Below are 21,198 nucleotides of genomic sequence, written 5' to 3' on the forward strand. Positions count from 1 at the left end.
TGAGATGAAATTTGGGCCCATTAATCTTCATCATGTAACACATTTTTTGACTTACTGGGCTCTTGTTAAAGTATGTTGTTTTCTTCTTTTTTTCAAAGCTCTTTAGCACGGCTGCTTTTTCCTGCAGTGGATGACAACCTGCTTAAATTCCTTTATGATGATAACCAGCGTGTAGAACCAGAGTGGTATATTCCCATCATTCCCATGGTTTTAGTAAATGGTGCTGAGGGAATTGGTACAGGATGGGCGTGTAAACTTCCTAACTATGATACCAGAGAGATTGTGAACAATGTCAGACGAATGCTGGATGGCTTGGATCCCCATCCTATGGTAATGTAACTCACAGTGTATGCTGCTATTTTTATGTTTCCTAAACAAACCTGAGTTTTGCATTTATAAAGAGCATCTTATATCACTTTAGAAACACATCACTGCCAAATGATTATCACCTCTGGAGAGGAATTTATTGTCTTATGTCTTATTCCCATTGAAATCAGTATATTGTAATTTTACTGATTCTTTTAATGGTTTTTTCCTCCATTCTACTCGTTGATTTGTCAGTGGGCTCTCAAAATCACAGTTGTGGAAAGATCTATTGAATATTGCGATCTGGTAGCTAAAAAGCTGTATCAGTCATTTCTTTAAGATAAGTTACAGTATATCTTCAGCCAACCTTAAAGCCTCTATGGCTTGCATTGGAATCTCTAAAGCATCCTTTGTCTCGACTGAACTATGTTCCCTTTTATGTTCCTCTATAGCTAGAAGAAAAATATTGTTATTAAACAGGAAAACCAACAATTTCCAAATCATAACTCTTGTGTGTTCATTTGTTTAAAGTTTTTTTGGGGAAGCTCTCAGTGCTGCCACGTACCTGAAAAGGCTCCAAATGCTAGAAGAAAAGAAGAGCCCAGCTCAGTCTAAAATCATTTTGGCATAAATTCAGCTGAAATCTAGACAGCAGAAACAACCCTTTCATGTTTATTACTAGTTTGGACATGAGTGCTGGGTTAAATTTGCCCGTTTCATAGAACAAAGTTTTATTTTTTAAATTTTATTTTTCAGTTCAGATTCCACTTGCTGGACTTCTGCACTTCGATCCCAGTTCACTGCCTTTGTTTGAGAAAGCAGCTTCAGCTTTTACAACACAGGATTTCCTCTCACCAACTGCTGGGAATGCCACATAAATGAAAATCTTCACTAATTGGAATCTGTTGGCCTTTCTTTTAGGACAACCTGAGAATTCAGTGTATTTAACCTGCATTCTGTCCTGTTTGGCCAAAGGGACCTTGTCTAATGTAACTGTGCCTTAGTGGGTCACAACTGAGGATGCCAAATTCAGGACGAACTGCTTAGAAATAGGGCAAACACAACCCAAAACTGGTGGTTATTCTTTTATAAGATATACCAAACCAGCCACAAAAGTAAAAGCCAGTGTGGTGAAACAGGAGAACATAAAGGCAGTTTCCTCAGACATTTCAGTTTTTATATCACCACCAAAACCACTGGATTCAGAGATGAGTGGTTCTTTACAACCAGTCTCATCAAATAATAGGTTCTCCTGATCCCAAAGGATCAGCCACACATCCAGGTCAATATATAACTTTGATATGATCCCAAAATCATGCTGATGCCAGTCCTCTGGTATCTAAAATCTAAAGGTTTATTTATAAAAAGAAAGAAAAAGGTGAACGTTCAAACTGATTAAAGGACTCACTTATATATAGTAATGGCAAAGTTTTTGGTTCAAGTTTGTAACAGTGATGGAATCAAGTGCTGGCTTAAGTCAAGTCTCTGGAGTACATCTACAGGTTGGATGGGTTATTCAGTCCATTGTTCAGAGCTTCAGTTTGTAGCAAAGTTCCTTCAGATGTAAGAAGCAGGATTGAAGACAAAATGGAGAAGATGCAGCTGCCTTTTATAGTCTTTTGCCATGCAGCCTGTGCTTCCTTTGTTTCAAACACAAGCTGCCCAGCACATGGCTTGGAAGCCTTAGACTTCTGTCCATAGGCATGTTCCTACATGCCTTGCTGAGTCATAAGGTGTATCTGCCTTCTCTCAATGGGTCAGTTGTATAGCTGATGGTCCTTAACGGGCCATCAAGCAGGCTAGGTAGTGCTGATGCCAAACTGTCTGGGGATGTCACCCAGAAGCATAGCACAAGTTTGAAGTACAGACATACATACATACCTATAACTCATAATACAAAGATGATACAAACATATAAACAAGATGATCATATCTGGCAAATTATAACATTTTTGCAGATATCGTACATGGTATATCTGGCTGTGACCGGTAGCCCAGTTGGGATAGCTGTGGTCACTCAATTAGGGTGAACTGCAAAGAATAGGGTAGACAATCCCCATAAAGCTGGTGGATATTCCAATACTTAAAACTTCACATACAAAAATGATACATGAATACAGATAGCAAAACATAACCTTTTCATAGATACCTCACTTGACAACCTTTGTACAATATTTGCTGCAAATCTATAACAGTGATTGCAACAATGATCTATGGTCATATATTAATCAGATATATCAGATAAGATAATGTCACATCTGCACTAGCATTTTTCTAAAAAACTCACGGTCACTGGTGCAATTCCATCTTCCAAATAAGTATCACCTATTCACAAAGGGTTCTAATTATATGTTCTCACCATTTTATGTATTTGTTTTAGTTTGTACTGTAATATATCTGCAGTGTATTGTAAACTTACAAACTTGCAAACTTTGTTGCAAACTTACACCTTTATGTGAAACAAATAATTCTTTCCAACTTTTCGTTTTGAAGAACATTATTAATCTGTATTATTACTTGCACTTGCAGCTTCCAAACTACAAAAACTTTAAAGGAACTATCCAGGAACTTGGTCAGAATCAGTATGCAGTTAGTGGTGAAATATTTGTGGTGGACAGGAATACAGTAGAGATTACAGAGCTTCCAGTGAGAACATGGACCCAGGTTAGTTACAATGAAATAAATTTAGTTTAAAACAACTTTTCTAGGCTACTTAATCACATATTCAGATGAATTCTTTAGGCTGATGTTAGTATGCATTTCAGGAAACAAAGCATGGGTTTCCTTTTGCTTGGCCTCAGTAGAAGGTATGTTTATTGTCATGCTACCTACTGTGTTTTACTGTAAGGAATACCATTTTTTCTTCCTGAATTAATCTGCAATCCCTTTTCTTCTCTGTATGTCTTCAAACATGCCATCCATTCTTTGCTTAGGGACGTCAAATGCCTGCACGACTGGTACCAGTTCTGGTCTGCAGATTGTCTCGTCAAAAGGTTCAGATACTAATTTTTTTTACCAAGTGGCTCTATGAGTGACTCTTGGTGACATCGGGCATTATAATCCCTTAACATTGTGTGATTTTGGAGCATATCCATTTGCATTGTTCAGTCATGTTGAATTGTTCATTACAATTTTTGCTTTATGTTGTTCATTTCTACTGTTTGCTATCTTTCTTGTAGGTATACAAAGAACAGGTGCTAGAACCTATGTTGAATGGGACCGAAAAAACTCCAGCATTAATTTCCGATTACAAAGAGTACCACACTGATACAACTGTGAAATTTGTTGTGAAAATGACGGAAGAAAAACTTGCTCAAGCAGAAGCTGCTGGATTGCACAAAGTCTTTAAACTTCAAACAAGTCTTACTTGTAATTCTATGGTAACTTTTCTATGTTTGACTACCAGAATCATTACGGTAGCTTGTTGTGAGCTCACCTGTTTTTGTGATGGCCTGCTGGTGGCACTTTATTGGTCCAATACATGACATAGCACATCTCTTTCATGTTTTGTTACTAACAAAAAGAATTACTGAGCATTTAAGTTGTTAGTTCTGTGATACAACAGATTTGTCTCTGGCTTATTCATTCGTTTTGGGCAGTGAAACTTAAATTTTGAAGCTTCATCAGAAAAATCTAGTGCATTGGACAATGTTGTATACTTAAAAAAATATTTAATATCGTATTGTAATTATAGAATGACAGTAATAATTTGGTTCAATGGCTTTAAAATATGCAGAAGATCTCAGCACATCCATTGTAGGGCTCAGGTATCTTTCAGCCTGAAGTAACTGCATTTTTTTTTCTGCCAGCTAGACAATTTAAATTTCTTTTCACCCAAAAGCTGGGCAGCTAGGCAATAACATTTAAATCTAAAAGATATTCTTCATATGAAAACTTATTTTCCGCCTTACCTTACACTACATCTGTACACTATGAGCGAGAGAGCGATTCCCCTGCTTGTCCATATATGCTTGCAGTAGCTCTCAGTGAGCTAGCATGAGTATAAATAGCAGTGTTGTCTCCGTAGCACTGGTAGTGGCAATGGAGGCGCAGCTGATCTGTGCCAAGTACAAACTCAGCTGAAACTGGGTTTAATATAATAGGGCAATCTACAAGTCGAAGCATGAAGGGGCATACAAATGGTTAGCATATCTGGCATGTAAACACCTTGCAAAGCCAGCCACAAAAGTGCCATGCGAACACCTGTTCTCACTTTCGGGTGACATGGTAAATAAGAAGTGGGCAGCAGCATCGCCCATAAATGTAAACCAACTTGTTTGTCTTAGCGATTGGGTGAACAAGAAGTTGGACTGAGTAGATTTGTAGGCTCAAAAGTTTTACATTGTTTTGTTTTGGAGTGCAAAAATTACGTAAAAAAAATAATTCTACATTTATAAGTTGCACTTTCACGATAAAGAGATTGCACTTCAGTACTTGTATGAGGTGAATTGAAAAAAACTATCTTTTTTACAGTGCAAATATTTGTAATCAAAAATAATAATAAAGTGAGCACTGCACACTTTGTATTTTGTGTTGTAATTGAAATCAATATATTTTAAAATGTAGAAAAACATCCAAAATATTTATAATAAATTTCAATTAGTATTCTATTATTGTTTAACAGTTTGATTAAAACTGATTAATCGCGATTAATTTTTTAAATTGAGTTTATTTGTTTTGAGTTAATCACTTGAGTTAACTGCGATTAATTGACTGCACTACTTTATATATGTTAATATTAGGCCCTGAATGCCTCTGCTAAATTCAGGGATGTTCATAAATATTTCAAATAGTGTTTGAAAGTATTAGTGCATTAGCTGGATGGGATTTGTTTCTATCACTATGCATGTTCATGTGCTGTATGATTTTACATTAGGGACTGATTTTGATCTCATACCAGTTGTACATAGGTAAAACTACAGTGATGTCAATGCAGTTAATCTTGATTTACACCTCTGTAAGAAACTTTTTAAAAATCCAATTCTATATACATTGTATGTGTATATGTAACATTAGAATATACATAAACTCACGCATGTGGTGTTTAACTTAAAAATATTATTTTGTTTGGATCTTCTGTAGGTGCTATTTGATCATATGGGATGTCTGAAGAAGTATGAAACTGTGCAAGATATTCTGAAAGAATTCTTTGATTTACGATTAAATTATTATAGTTTACGCAAAGAGTGGCTTGTAGGAATGTTGGGGGCAGAATCTACCAAGCTTAACAATCAAGCTCGCTTCATTCTAGAGAAGATACAGGGGAAAATTACCATAGGTAAGAAGAAAAATTATTAAACTTACAAGTTAGAACTGGTAAATGGAGAAAAAACATTTTGAGAAGTAATTTAGATCAAAATAACATATAGACAAAAAGGCATCCGTTTTCTTGACCCAAACTTTTATTTTGTCTCTCACACATAGAGAATAGGTCAAAGAGAGATTTGATTCAAATGTTAGTCCAGAGAGGTTTTGAATCTGACCCAGTGAAAGCCTGGAAGGAAGCGCAAGAAAAGGTAAATGATCTGAGTCCCTCTTGATTCTTTGCAGATTAAATATTGTGGTATTTGTAGGGGAGAGATGTGGAAATTGTTTTATAGTTATGGATAAGATTTATTATTCTTGTGTGGAATTATGAATATTTATTAGGTTAGTGTTAAGAACTATAAGCATCTGTATAATTTAAATGGTTATATTTTTTGTCCATGTATGTTAATGACAATATAAAAAAAAAAGTCTCTCTCTCTCTCCTTCCCTTTGCCAGTTTACCATTTAAATTAATATCTTGAAGAGAAATTAACTAAGTAAGAACATTGCCACATATCACTCTTCTGCATATAGATACATTTAAAAACCCCAAACTGGGCTAATTCAAAGTTGAAATGTAAACAGTTATCTGTCATAGGGCGCACCGCTCCTCCTGGTCACTCTAGGGATTAGCTCTTGAGGTCAACACCCCCTTCTGCAGCTTGCATGCTGTCATATTCTCTCTCACACAGGTCTGCAGCTCCTCTTTCATCCTCATTTGTCCCACAGTGTCCTCTTTGTGACTCAGCCTTCTGGCCAGGTCACCCAATGTTCCCCCCTTCCAGGGTTGCAGTCCCTTTTCTCTAGTAGTCCTAGGCAGTCTTCCCTCTCACTGCCCCGTGATGCCACTCTCAGTGGCTGGAAGGGGAACTTGGGCCTGCCCTCGGCTCCATATTCCAGGCCAAGGACCTTCAGCTCAGGAGTACTGGACTTTCCTTTTCAGCCCTCACTGCTCCTTCCCTGGATGGCTTCCTACCACACCTGGTTCATCTTCTTACTCTGGGTATTCCAGCTCCAAACCGTCATCCCTCTTGCTACCTGCCTTCTTGCAGTCTTTCCCAGCAGCCCCCTTCTTTGCCAGCAACCTGCCTATTTCTGCACAGCTGAACCTGTTTCTAATTAGTTCCCTGGTTCCTGAGTCCTCCTGGTGCAGCCTGTGGAATTAATTGGCCTGTCTGGCCATCTTAACCCTTTCCAATCCTGTGTGAAAATAATCATGTTCAGAGGAACAATAATTTGGCCTACTCAGACATTATTTACAGAGTATTACACTTCAATTTACTGATGCAACCCATACATGCATGACTGATCATTATCTGACACTGTTCTTTTGAGCATACAGTATGATATTTATTTGCATATGAGAGATTGACCTTTGGAATACAAAATACATGTTACCTTTGTTCTTTTTAGTTATGTATAAGACAGAGTCAAATTTACTAGAATATTTCATTTTTAGAAGTGTTTTATTTGAAGTAACTTCTTTGAGTAAGAAGATTTAAGAGCTCTTTTTGACCTAAACGGATTCATAGTCGATTTTACTTTATCTTCCAAGTTTTAAATGTTAGAAATACTTATGAAAAAGGTTTTTAATTTTAATCAGTTATTTTTTAATGCTGCTATTGAATTTGGCTGTTTAATTATTTACTTATCTGAATATTTTTAATTTAATTTATTTAATTTTATCTGTTTTATATTGTGTGTGTGTGTGTTTTAATTATTTTCTTATTGCTACCATATTTTAATTATATATAATGTATCATCATGTTACCATTACACATCTTCTGTTTGGTATTTAATAATAGAATTTCTGATAAGAGAAGGAGAAATGTTGATTCCCTCCAAAACTAAAATTCATAACACCCTTGGTTATGGAAGCAGTTCCAGATAACAACTAAAATATTAGTGTCCTTTCCTGAAAGAGACAGTTGTATAATGTGATTGGAATGCACTGCCATCTAATTCAGTCTCTTTTATAGTTCTAAAGTATGTATAAAATCATAATTTGAAATTACAGTTTGAATACGATTTCATTGCAGGCAGCAGAAGAGGAAGAAACACAGAATCTGAATGATGATGCCTCCTCTTCTTCAGGCTCTACCTCAGGCCCTGATTTTAACTACATCTTAAACATGTCTCTGTGGTGTCTTACTAAGGAGAAAGTAGAAGATCTAATTAAACAGAGAGATTCAAAGGTTTGAATGTTGTGGAAAAAACATTTTGAAACCATTTCATCAGCACCATTAGATCTAATATAAAGCATTTATATTGTGAATGTTCAAATTTGGTATTCTTTATATAGTAACCTAAATTGCTACATACTACCTTTATGTTTTAGGGGAGAGAACTCACTGACCTCCGGAGGAAGTCTCCTTCAGATCTTTGGAAAGAAGATTTAGCAGCTTTCATTGAAGAGCTTGATGTATGTTTAAATACATTTATGAATAAGTTTTTATTAAGAATTAACATTTTAATTGTTATTGTTTTCCTTAAAAAGCAGTTATAGAAATAATGTACAATAAATTGGGAGCAGGAAATCTTTTGATATGTCGTGCCAGGATGGCTGTTTTCTTTCATCAACATATAATTGGGGCTGTCAATTAATCGCAGTTAACTCATGTGATTGATTAAAAAAATTAATCGCAGCTTTAATCACACTGTTAATAATAGAATACCAGTTAAATGTATTAAATATTTTTGGATGTTTTTCTACATTTTCAAATATATTGATTTCAATTAGAGCGTAGAATACGAAATGTACAGTGCTCACTTTATATTATTTTTTATTACAAATGTTTACACTGTAAAAATGATAAAGAAATAGTATTTTTCAATTCACCTCATACAAGTACTCTAGTGCAATCTCTTTATCATGAACTTACAAATGTAGATTTTTTTTAATTACATAACTGCACTCAAAAATAAAACAATGTAAAACTTTAGCGTCTACAAGTCCACTCTGTCCTACTTCTTGTTCAGCCAATTGCTAAGACAAACAAGTTTGTTTACAGTTACGGGAGATAATGCTGTCCGCTTCTTTATTTACAACGTCATCAGAAAGTGAGGTGTTTGCATGGCGCTTTTGTAGTCGGCATTGCAAGGTATTTACATGCCAGATATGCTAAACGTTTGTATGCCTCTTCATGCTTTGGTCACCATTCCAGAGGATATGCTTTGCTGCTGATGACGCTCGTTAAAAAAATGATGCATTAATTAAATTTCTGACTGAACTCCTTGGGGGTGGCGGGGGGGGGGGATTGTATGTCTCCTGCTCTGTTTTACCCTCATTCTGTCATATATTTCATGTTATAGCAGTCTTAGATGATGACCCAGCACATGTTTTAAGAAACATTCACTGCAGATTTGACAAATGCAAAGAGGGTACCAATTTCTAAAAATAGATACAGCACTCAGCCCAAGGTTTAAGAATCTGAAGTACTTTCCAAAATCTGAGAGGGACGAGGTGTGGAGCATGCTTTCAGAAGTCTTAAAAGAGCAACACTCTGATGTGAAAACTACAGAACCTGAACCACCAAAAAAGAAAATCAACCGTGGATGCTGGTGGCATCTGACTCAGATGATGAAAATGAACACACATCAGTCTGTACTGCTTTGGATTATTATCGAGCAGTGAACCCACCATCAGCAGGGATGCATGTCCTCTGGAATGGTGGTTGAAGCATGAAGGGTCATATGAATCTTTAGCACAACTGTCTCAAATATCTGGTGACACTGGCTACAACAATGCCATGCAAATGCCTTTCCTGACTTTCAGGTGACATTGTAAACAAGAAGCGAATAGCAGTATCTCCTGAAGTTCAAATTTCCTGATAGAGATTGCAGTACAGTACTTGTAAATACTATTTATTTTATTTTTTACAGTGCAAATATTTGTAATAAAAAATAAATATAAAGTGAGCACTGTACACTTTGGATTCTGTGTTGTAATTGAAATTACTATATTTGAAAATGTAGAAAACATCCAAAAATATTTAAATAAATGGTATTCTGATATTGTTTAATAGCATGATTAATCATGATTAATTTTTTTAATCACTTGACAGCCTTACATATAATCATAGAAAGGTAGGGCTGGAAGGGACCTCAACAGGTCATCTATTCCCCCCCTTTCCCCCCCCCAATGCTCAGGCAGGACCAGGTATACCGAGACCATCCCTGATAGGTATTTGTCTTATCTGTTCTTAAAAACCTCCAGTGACAGGGATTTCATAACTTCCCTTGGAAACCTGTTCCAGTATTTAACTGTCCTTTATAGTTAAAACATTTTTCCTAATATCTAATCTAAATCTCCCTTGCTGCAGATTAAGTCCATTCTTCTTCTGCCTTCAGTGGACATGAAGAACAATTGATTACCATCCTCTTTATAACAGCTCTTAATGTATTTGAAGACTTTTATCCAGTCCCCCTCTCAATCTTCTTTTCTCAATACTAGACATGCCCATTTATTTAACCTTTTCACATTGGTCAGGTTTTCTAAACCTTTTATCATTTTTGTTGCTCTTTGGACTGTCTCCAATTTGTCCACATCTTTTTTTAAAATGTGCCCAAAACTGGATGCAATACTTCAGCTGAGGCCTCACTAGTGCAAGTAGAGTGGGTCATTTACCTCCCGTGTCTTATATGCAATATTTCTGTTAATACACTCCAGAATATTAGCCTTTTTTGCAGCTGTCTCACATTGTTGACTCGTATTCAATTTGTAATCTACTTTAATCCCCACATCCTTTTCAGTAGTACTACTGCCTGGCCTTAGCCAGTTCTAACCATTTTGAATTTGTGCATATGATTTTTCCTTCCCAAGTGTACTACTTTCCACTTGTCTTTATTGAATTTCATTTGTTGATTTCAGACCAATTCTCCAGTTTATCAAGGTCATTTTGAATTCTAATCCTGTTTTCCCAGTGTGCTTGCAACACCTCCCAGCTTGGTGTCATCTGCAAATCTTATAAGCATACTCTCCACTCCATTATCTGAGTCACTAATGAAAATGTTGCAAAGTACCTGATCCAGGACATATCCTGACTAGACCCCACTAGATATGTCCTCCGAGTTTGAAAGTGAGCCATTTATGATAACTCTCTCTGAATATGGTCTTTCATCTAGGACACATTTCCCTGGTTTTCTTATGAGAATGTCTTGGGGGACTGTCTTACAAAAGTCTTACAAAAATCAAGATATATCACATATCCAGTAGGCCAATAACTCTGTCAAAGAATGAGATTAGGTTGGTTTGGCATGATTTGTTCTTGACGGATCCTTGCTCGCTATTATTTATAACCCTGTTATCCTTTAGGTGCTTACAAATTAGTTGTTTAATAATTTGTTCCAATACCTTTCCATTTATCAAAGTTAGGCTTACTGGTGCATGATTCTCTGGGTCCTTTTCTCTTTTTTACCTATTTGGCCTTTTCCAGTCCTCTGGGCCCTCAACCTGTCCTCCATGAGTTCTCTAAGATAATCACTAATGGTTCCAAGATTGCTTCAGCTTAAGTACCCGAGGTCTACTTTCATCAGGCCCTGCTGACTTGAATACATCTAACCTATCTGAATGTTTAATCTGTTCTTTTCCTGTTCTGTCTTGTGTTCTGTCCCCTATGTTACTAATATTACAATTACAAAATCACAATTACTCTTTTTAGTTAAGGCTAAAGCAAAATAGGCATTAAACACCTCCGCCTTTTTGCTGTTGTCTATTATGAGCTCCCCTTCCCTGATAAGTAGTGGACCTACACTTTCCTTAGTATTTCTCTTGTTCCTAATGCATTTATAGAAGCTTTTCTTATTGCCTGTTATGTCCCTTGCTAGGTGTAGATCACAATATACGATTCTTGGCTTGTTTAGCCTAACCAAAAGGAGGCTGAGGGGAGATATGATTGCTCTCTATAAGTATATCAGAGGGATAAATACCAGGGAGGAAGAGAAATTATTTAAGCTCAGTACCAGTGTGGACACAAGAACAAATGGGTATAAACTGGCCATCAGGAAATTTAGACTTGAAATTAGACGAAGGTTTCTAACCATCAGAGGAGTGAAGTTCTGGAACCACCTCCCAAGGGGAGCAGTGGTGGCAAAAGACATAAGTTTATCGTATGATGGGATATGGTATGGTATGATGGGTATGGGATGGTATGATGGGATAGCCTAATTTTGGCAATTAATTGATCTTTGACTAATAGTGGTGAATATGCCCAATGGCTGTGATGGGATGTTAGATGGGGTGGGATCTGAGTTACTACAGAGAATTCTTTCCTGGGTGTCTGGCTGGTAAGTCTTGCCCACATGCTCAGGTTTTAGCTGATCACCATATTTGGGGTTGGGAAGGAATTTTCCTTCAGGGCAGATTGGCACAGTCCCTGGGGGGCGTTTGCCTTCTTCTGCAGCGTGGGGCACGGGTCACTTGCTGGAGGATTCTCTGCACCTTGAAGTCTTTAAACCACGATTTGAGAACTTCAATAGCTCAGACATAGGTTAGGGGTTTGTTGCCGGCGTGGGTGGGTGAGATTCTATGGCCCACATTGTGCAGGAGGTCAGACTAGACTATCATACTGGGCCCTTCTGACCTTAAAGTCTATGATTCTGTGATTCTTTACTTACATGTTAATTGTAGATCCTATCCCAGGTTTCCTTTTTCATGCAAAATACTGTCTCCTCAGCGTGTCTCTTTCTTCTGTTCCTCATACCTGTGGCAATAAGAACAAACTGAAAGAAGTGATTTTTGGAATAATTACTGTGCATAATTACCTTTGAATATTGAATGTAAAATCAAGTTTAAATTGGTTCCAGGCTACAGTTGGATCAGTCTGACCAGAATTAGATGAAATCTGTAATTCCAAAAGTTAAAAAGACCATTGAGCTTAACTGTAATGCACAGAAAATCCTCACATGCTCAAAATTTTAATGTCTATAGATTGAGCTAGTTCCCAAATAGGTCTAATACCTTGTAATATAATTATGCCAGTCACATGAGTTTATGGAAAATTAATTTTGTCAAACTATATCATTTTTGATGAGATCATGAGTTTGGTTGATAAAGATAATCATGTTGATGTAATATACTTAAGACTTCTGTCATGCATTTGACTTGCTACTGCACAACATTTTGATTAAGAAACTAGAATGATGCAAAATTAACATGGCACACCTTAAACTGAGTAAAAAAACTGGTTAAGCAATAGGTCTCAAATTGTATTGAAAACAGGAAATCATCATTGAATGGGTGTGTTTCTAGTGGGGTTCTGCAGGGATTGTTTTTTGGCCCTACACTATTTACATTTTTATTAATTACCTGGAAGAAAACAAAAACATTACTGATAAAGATGATACAAAGTTTGGGGGAGTGGTGAATAATGAAGAAGAAATGGCACTGAAAAAGAGCAATCTGGATCACTTGGTATTTTGGGTGCAAGCAAACAATGTTCATTTTAATACAGCCAAATGTAGTCATACAACTAGGAACAAAGAATATATTCCATACATACAAATTGGGGACCTCTGTCCTGGGAACAGTAACCTGAAAAGGACTTGGGCATCATGGTGGAAAAATCAGCTGAACATGAGCTCCCAGTGTGACCAAAAAGACTAATGAAATTCTTCAATGTATAAAAAGGGAAATATTGCGTAGAAGTAGGGACATTATATTACATCTGTATTTGGTACAACAGCTGTGTCCAGTTCTGGTGTCCACAATTCAAGAAAGACGTTGATAAATTGGAGAGGGTTCAGAGAAGATGACAAGAATAGTTAAATAATTGGAAAACATTCCTTTATAGTGAAAGACTCAAGAATCTCAATCTATTTAGCTTATCAAAGAAAAGGTTAAGGGTTGACTTGACCACAGGCTATATGTACCTATGTGGGGAACCAAAATTGAATAATAGAAGGCTCTTCAATCTAGCAAGCAAAGATATAACAAAATCCAGTGCCTGGAAGTCAAAGCTAGGCAAATTCAAACTAGAAATAATGTGCAGTTTTTTAACAGTGAGGGTCACTGACTGTTGAATAACTTGCCAAATGATGATTCTCCATCACTGGAAGTTTTAAAATCAAGATTGGATGTTTTTCTAAAAGAGATGCTTTAGTTTGAGCAGAAATTAATTCAGAGAAGTCCATTGAGAACATCTAAACTAGGTGGTCCCAATGGTCCCTGCTGTCCTTCTAGTCTATGAATTGTGTTTAACAAGTTACTTATATCTGTTTTTCCCTTTATTGCTCATTAGAAAGTAGAAGCTCAAGAAAGAGAAGATATTTTGGCTGGCATGGCTGGCAAACCAATAAAGGGTAAAGTTGGTAAACCCAAGATGAAGAAACTTCAGTTAGAAGAGACCATGCCATCCCCATTTGGTAGAAGAATAGTTCCACAGGTTACATCTGCCATGAAAGCTGATGCTAGTAAGAAATTGCTAAAGAAGAAGAAGGCAAGTCAAACTATTTAATTTATCATTTGTATACTAGTTCTGTAGGAAGTGCTACTGCTTTTTACGTTAGCAGTTTGCACAGGAAGAATCCAAGCCACTAGACCAGTGGAACTATAAAGACACTTTTGCTTTTTATTGCACACAGTCTACAAAAAGGACAGCACTAAATTTCTGGTTGCTTTATATTGGCAAGCTTATTGTAATTACTTACTGCTGTTTTTTTCACCACCAAGTCTCAGTATTGGCCTGTTTATTCTTTGGCAAAGACTAATAAATATATTACAGTTTGGTCCTGAAGCACACAGTATTGCTATTTCTTTTCACTACAGATTTATCCACCTCCTTTTTAATTTTTAGGGTGATCTTGATTCTCTAGCAATAAAAATGGAATTTGATGAGGAATTTGGTGTAACCCCGGCAGAGGGTGGTGGCGGCGAGGACTCACTGAATACATCTGTCTCAGTGTCTAAAACTCCTAAAACCAAGAGGGAGAAAAAGGAGCCTGGTAAGTTACTTGCACACTGGTAATTAAACTCATTACATATTATATAAGATTAAGATACACAGCTGGCCAAAGCTACGTACTATATATATATTTTATATTATAATATATATATTTTATATTTTTATATATATTCATCCGATGAAGTGAGCTCTAGCTCATGAAAGTTTATGCTCAAATAAATTTGTTAGTCTCTAAGGTGCCACAAGTCCTCCTTTTCTTTGTACTATATTTATGTTCATTATATTATCAACTTTTTTTTGTACCTTTAGTTTGTTAGAGGCTGTAGGAATCTTAAACATACCGTTTTTGCTTTATACTATATTAGTGTACCAGAAGGGACCATATGCATTTTTAAAAGCATTGCCACAGGAGAAACATACCATAATAATTACCACTATGTAGCTTTATATAATCCTTCTCATGCTAAGGTTATGTCCAAGTGCTTTAGAAAAGCTATACCATAGTTTAGTAGCAAAGTAGCAATGACAGTAGGCGAGGTAGTAAATGCTGTAGGTAGTTGCATAATCATATCCATTCTAACCTACTGGTTTTAGTAACTAGTAATTGACTAAAAATACCACTATTGTGCTGAGTTTTTCCAGGTTTTGTCTCTTTCCAAAGACGATTTAAAAAAAATTGTGCCAGAATGCTTAAGATTTGGGAGTATAGAGTGGAAAAATTAATTTATTTAATTATAAAAAAAGAACTTCTTTTTAATAGTCTTTGGGGTTGTTATATTACTGCAGAGGTAGAGGTGAAAGCAGGGAGGCAAGGCTGCACTTAGAACAGCTGTGGGTTTCCAGAGTCTAGACAAGCCCCCTGACTCGCAAGAACAAATGTGCTGCTGTGAGTATTAAAAGGCAGCTTTTGGATATCTGTCATATTCTTGAAGTGGTCCCCAGTACCACTGGCCATAGCTCATACATACAGAGCTACAGTGTCATGAAGCAGCTCAGTGTCCAGGCTATGCATGTCTGTTCTCAGAACATATAACTCAGTTGCCAGAACTTGTATCCTGGCACCACAGAATAACCAGTGGATGTCTGTGTCCTGAGCAGCATGTAACCTTCTAGTGATACAAGAAATAGATGAGGAAAGCAAAAAAGAGAAAATAAAAATAGATTGCAAAAAACTAAACAAACAAAAAAGAGGATGCAAAATGAGAAAGTAAAGGACAAAGAGGGAGAGGCGTGTGTATAAGAGAAGGGACTTCATTCTTCTGTAAAGTTGTATTACCTGGACCTTCAAAGATTGGTAAATGTCCTTCGGGAAGAAAAGGGGAAATGAGAACTTGATACTCCTTTCAGAAAAGCTTTTACAGAAATGTAGGAAGCCAATTTTAGGCATTATAAAGAATAAGAAAAAACACTGTGCCCCTTCTCCGTGCCCCTCCTGGCCCCCTTAACACCCTCCCTCCCCTACCCCGTTCTAAGTATTTCATTTTATTGTAGGTACCAGGGTGAGAAGAACACCATCTTCCACAAAATCCACTGCAAAAAAAGTGAAGAAACGAAACCCTTGGTCAGATGATGAATCCAAGTCTGAAAGTGATTTAGAAGAAAATGAACCTGTGATTATTCCAAGGGACTCTTTGCTTAGAAGAGCTGCAGGTACTCCCAGTTTTTTTTATAAAAGAAGCACTGTGTATTATAGAATGACTGACTGTAGGTGAACTACTGTATGAACAGAATATGCAAACTTAAGTCTTAAATATGCCTCTCAGAATATCTTTAATCCTGATCTTTCCTTACTTTGAATAGGGGACTTGATAACCTGCATATAGCTTGTGTTGTCAATTCTGCTCTAAAATACTGCTAAAATTCTGCTTAAAACACTAAGCTTTTTATTAAAGAAGGAGATACATTCAGTTATTTATGTTCCCTCATAAGAGGTAGGTTTCACATCCTTCCTTAAGAGATGAATGTTTCTTGGAATTAACTCTTTATAATAGTAGGTTTTGCAGTGTGGACTGGCAGATGCTAGAACTCCATACTTCCTAGTTAACAGGAAAAAAAAAGACTCATGAAACAGGTAAATGGAAACAAGATTCAGCTATTACAAAGCAGTTACATTATATATTTTTAACTAGGTAACAGAGGCAGACTACTATAAAACTACCAAAAGAAAAACCACAATCTGTTCTAAAATATTTAGTTCCTGCTATATGAACATACCACAGTCTGAGGTAGACAGCATCTGAGAAATGTATCCTGAAAATTGTTCATAAATTTAGGGATTTAGGAACAGTTTGCTCAAGCTTTAAAATAATAAAGAATGGAGATGGGTTCAGTCATTTATGTTCCCTCTTAAGAGATAGATTTCACATCCTTCCTTAAGAGATGAATGTAGATGGCATTGATTAGTGTCTACAGAACACTGCCATCTGACAATGGCTAGGCATTGGCAATCTGTGATTTCTGCTTTTTATGCAAAATTTGTTAATTTTATTACCTTGTCCTTTCAACCCCCAAATCACCATTTGTTTGCTTTTTCTACCTGTTGCATCTTGTCATAAACATAGATTGCATTTTATTATTTGTTTGTGAAGTGGCTAGCACATTGGGACACCGATAGAAGGCTCTTCAATCTAGCAAGCAAAGATATACCAAAATCCAAAATTCTGCAGAAAAGGACCTGGGGATTACAGTGGATGAGAAGCTGGATATGAGTCAACAGTGTGCCCTTGTTGCCAAGAAGGCTAACAGCATATTGGGCCGCATTAGTAGGAGCACTGCCAGCAGATCAAGGGAAATGATTATTCCCCTCTATTCAGCACCGGTGAGGCCAGTTTTGGGGCCCCCACTACGGAAAGGATGTGGACAAACTGGAGAGAGTCCAGTGGAGGGCAAAAATTATTAGGAGGCTGGGACACATGACTTACGAGGAGAGACTGAGGAACTGGGCTTATTTAGTTTGCAGAAGAGAAGAGTGAGGGGGGATTTGATAGCAGCCTTCAACTACCTGAAGGGGGGTTCCAAAGAGGATGGAGCTAGGCTGTTCTCAGTGGTGACAGATGACAGAACAAGGAGCAATGGTCTCAATTTGCAGTGGGGGAGGTCTAGGCTGGATATTAGGAAAAACTATTTCACTAGGAAGCTGGTGAAACACTGGAATGGGTTACTTAGGGAGGTGGTGGAATCTCTATCCTTAGAGGCTTTTAAGGCCTTGCTTGACAAAGCCCTGGCTGGGATGATTTAGTTGGGGTTGGTCCTGCTTTGAGCAGGGGGTTGCACTGTATGACCTCCTGAGGTCTCTTCCAACCCTAATCTTCTATGATTCTATATGCTACAATAATAAAAATAATAACTACATTGAAATGCTTTCCATTTTTCTTAGCTGAAAGACCCAAGTATACTTTTGATTTCTCAGAAGAGGAAGATGATGCTGATGACGATGATGCCAACAATAATAATGATTTAGATGAACTGAAAGTAAAAGCATCTCCGGTCATAAATGACCGAGAGGATGAGTTTGTTCCATCAGACAGTTTAGATAAAGATGAATATGACTTCTCTCCGGTCAAATCAAAACCTTCACCAGAGTAAGTACAGTAACCAAATAGTTTCTTTAATATTATTTTTTAATTTAAGATAACTCTTTAGTGATTTTGGTCCATCTCAAATCAGAAACATGGAGATCATTTTGGGGACAATTGGGCAATGGATTAACAAGTTAATAATATGCATATACAAAATGATGGTATTAAAGGCCAAATTATACCTGCTGGGGAGGGGTGGAGGTGCATTTCACTTGTGTGTGTCAATGAAGCATAATGTGTTCTAGGAATACTTCCTGACCCTCTCCTTCCCGGAGTTTGGAGACTGGGGAGGGATAGCCTCATACAGACATGCCAGCTTTGGAACCTAGATTTAGCTTAACCTTATCCTCCCCCATATTTCCTAAACGGCATCTGCAGCCTCCTTATGAGTGCCTCCGGTACGGATTCTCAGCATATTCTCACCTTTCCAGTGCACCTATGTGGAAGCAAGCATAGTGTGGCCCAACTAGTACTATAGTTTTGAAGGTGCTGCTTGCCAAATGGCATTGCTAAGTTTCTCTGCTTCTCACCATGCCCCCTGCCTCAGTTTTAGTATACAAAATAGGTTGACAAAAATAGCAAAACTGAAAATTTCCAATAATGTCAAATGGTCAAAAAATTTGGCTGAGAAATAGTTATATAGTGGTAAATTTTTGCAAAGAGGTGGCAAAAGTGCTATATATTTTACAATACTAGTTTAATCTCTGAAGTGTTTAGTACAGTGCCCGTTCAGTACAATGTATATAGCACAATGCATATACAGTTTCTTTTTTTCATTTTTTTTAAAGTAGAAAAACATCTCACGACAAGAAGAATCAAGATTTTGGAAACCTGTTCTCATTTCCATCTTATTCTCAGAAGACAGATGATGGTATGTTTACTCAGTTAACACTATAGAGACACACACACACACACACTCAATACAGACTTTGTAGGTTATTTGGTCAAATCAGAAAAATCTCTGTAAATCTGGAAAGAATAATGCTAGAAAAACAAAGCATATGCCAAAAGTTTTGTAGTTGTCAGATTATCACAGATAAGAAGAATTTGCAATGTCCTTATTGACTCCCTAGAATGTCAGGTGTACTTTCTTCATAGCCTTAACTTTAACTGGAATCAAATACATTTTATATCTAGTAGAATTAAATCATGCAGTCAATGTATATGCTTACATCATGTCCTGAACTCTTTTTTCATTTGTTTGTTTGTTTGTTTGCTTTTAGATGCAACAAAATTAGACAGTGATGAAGAGGATTCTGCTCCAGTTTTCTCATCTTCATTTACCCTGAAACAAACAGAAAAAACTCAAAGTAAAACAGTAGCGGCTAAAAAAGGTAATTAGCTGTATTTGTAGTAAATCAACCTATTTACTGAAAGAGTAGCTCTCCTAAATAACATTACTTCTACAGATCCCCATAGTGGGAGTTCCTTTCCTTGGGACCCAGTAGTGTGGAACAAAGGGTACAAACCCCTTCCAGCTTCTTAATTATATTAGTCTGTCTCTCTTCACTGGCCACTGTGATCACAGATCCTAATTCTTTCCATATCTGAGATTAGTGTTAAAATTTAGATTGGTGTTCATGAACTATTTTTTTTGGCCATTAGAGGCTCCATGACCTGAGTGAAACTCTAGGTCCATATCGGACAGCTCCAGGAGGCACTTTTAAACTGAAGTAGTCACTCCAAGGTGCTCATGCTTTGAAGTTTTCTCCAGTGGGTTGAGCAAACAACTAATCTAAAGGCTCAGAGCACTTCTTGGATCTCTTACGGCTGTTCTTAAGAGAAATAAAAGATAACATGGGTGCTGAGGAGAAATCACCAGGATTCTCTGAATCTGGTAGGGAATTGGAGATTAAGGTCAATTTCTCTTAGTATAGTTGTCTTTCTTGGATACTAGGAATCCTCAGGATAAGAGGCCCTCCTTGAAGCTTTGGGGGACCCCTATTTGTTTCAGTGGGAATGACAGAATTAGTCTCGCTCACAGGGAAGGCCTTTGCATGTGCTGCAGAGAGAATTAGAATGGGTGAATTGTCCCCATGTAAGTGTATCGTTCATTGGCTGAATCTGGTCCCGCAGTGATGTTCGGATTTTTTTTAGACCTGTTAGCCAGCACCAAGACTCATCAGGAGGTTCAGCTCCATCAGTCATGGTTCTGAAGGGAAAGTGAGGCACAAAGCTACTGATCTTTCTGGGCAACCCTCTGATCGTGGTGCTTGTGTAAATGCTTCCCATTTTCATTTTGATCTGTCTTTCCACGGGCTATTTCTTCTCCTGGGCAAATCCTTCCTTATGGGTTCCATCTCGTGGCGTACTGGCCTGTGGACTGCTAGCTCAGTGAGAGAGGATCCCTCTTTTAAGGATCCCTCTTTTAAGGATAAGAGACTTATGTCCCTCTCTAATACTTGTTTTTCTTACCACACACCTTAACTTAAAATGGTGAAAAATATGGTTCTCCTCCACATGGTGTTCAAACTAGTTGGCCCTTACCTTTAAGTCACTGCACAACTCTGCCCCTCCATATCTTTCTTGTCTCTTTCTCCTTGTCTCTTTCATGTTTCCCTTCCCCTCTCCTGCACCCAGCTCATCTACTTCTTCATGACACCGGCCTCTGTATCCTGCCTCCTCTGTTTCACCCCCAGTAGTTTTGTAGGCTTTCTTTCCTGCTACCCCTCCTTTTTCATAACTATTATTAATTTATTATGTAAGTCTAAAACCATAAAACTGAACATTGAAAGAAAAATGTTTACTCAAATAGAACATTTTTCCATTTTGAGGTTAACATTCTCAGCTGTCATAAATGTGAAAAAGAAATATGCACACTTGAAGTCTCTCTATGTGGATGCAGACAATTTAACTTTTTTCAAAACTGAAGTGATGCATTGTTTTTAAAAACAAATACCCATTTTTAGACTTTAAAACAAAGCTGTGTTTGAGTTATTTGCGCACAAAACACAAGAGTCTTAAATAAAACATTTCAGTTTTTGCGCTCCAACCTCATTGATGCAGTTAATTCCGTAAATGACAAATATTGACCTCCAGCTAATGCAACAGAGAGAAAGCTTCAGCCTGAGTATAAGGGGCATAATTTTCCCAAGTACAGAAAACTC

General features: G+C 37.2%; 1 protein-coding gene across 7 annotated transcripts in view; it reads left to right on the forward strand.

The window, feature by feature from the left end:
- Positions 1–21,198, forward strand: part of TOP2B (DNA topoisomerase II beta) — a 129,484-nt gene that overhangs the window by 103,564 nt on the left and 4,722 nt on the right. For 6 of the 7 annotated variants that reach the window (XM_073333463.1, XM_073333460.1, XM_073333458.1 and 3 more), the window contains 13 exons: positions 99–330; positions 2,836–2,970; positions 3,486–3,686; positions 5,389–5,584; positions 5,731–5,822; positions 7,653–7,808; positions 7,952–8,035; positions 13,851–14,048; positions 14,406–14,553; positions 16,005–16,163; positions 17,890–18,094; positions 18,880–18,962; positions 19,315–19,425. In XM_073333463.1, coding sequence (XP_073189564.1) covers positions 99–330; positions 2,836–2,970; positions 3,486–3,686; positions 5,389–5,584; positions 5,731–5,822; positions 7,653–7,808; positions 7,952–8,035; positions 13,851–14,048; positions 14,406–14,553; positions 16,005–16,163; positions 17,890–18,094; positions 18,880–18,962; positions 19,315–19,425 — 2,000 coding nt within the window. The remainder of the gene's footprint in view (positions 1–98; positions 331–2,835; positions 2,971–3,485; positions 3,687–5,388; positions 5,585–5,730; positions 5,823–7,652; positions 7,809–7,951; positions 8,036–13,850; positions 14,049–14,405; positions 14,554–16,004; positions 16,164–17,889; positions 18,095–18,879; positions 18,963–19,314; positions 19,426–21,198) is intronic. The other variant, XM_073333459.1, reaches the window with a different exon arrangement.

Source organism: Lepidochelys kempii, chromosome 2, assembly GCF_965140265.1.
Source record: "Lepidochelys kempii isolate rLepKem1 chromosome 2, rLepKem1.hap2, whole genome shotgun sequence".
Classification (NCBI taxonomy): domain Eukaryota; kingdom Metazoa; phylum Chordata; order Testudines; family Cheloniidae; genus Lepidochelys; species Lepidochelys kempii.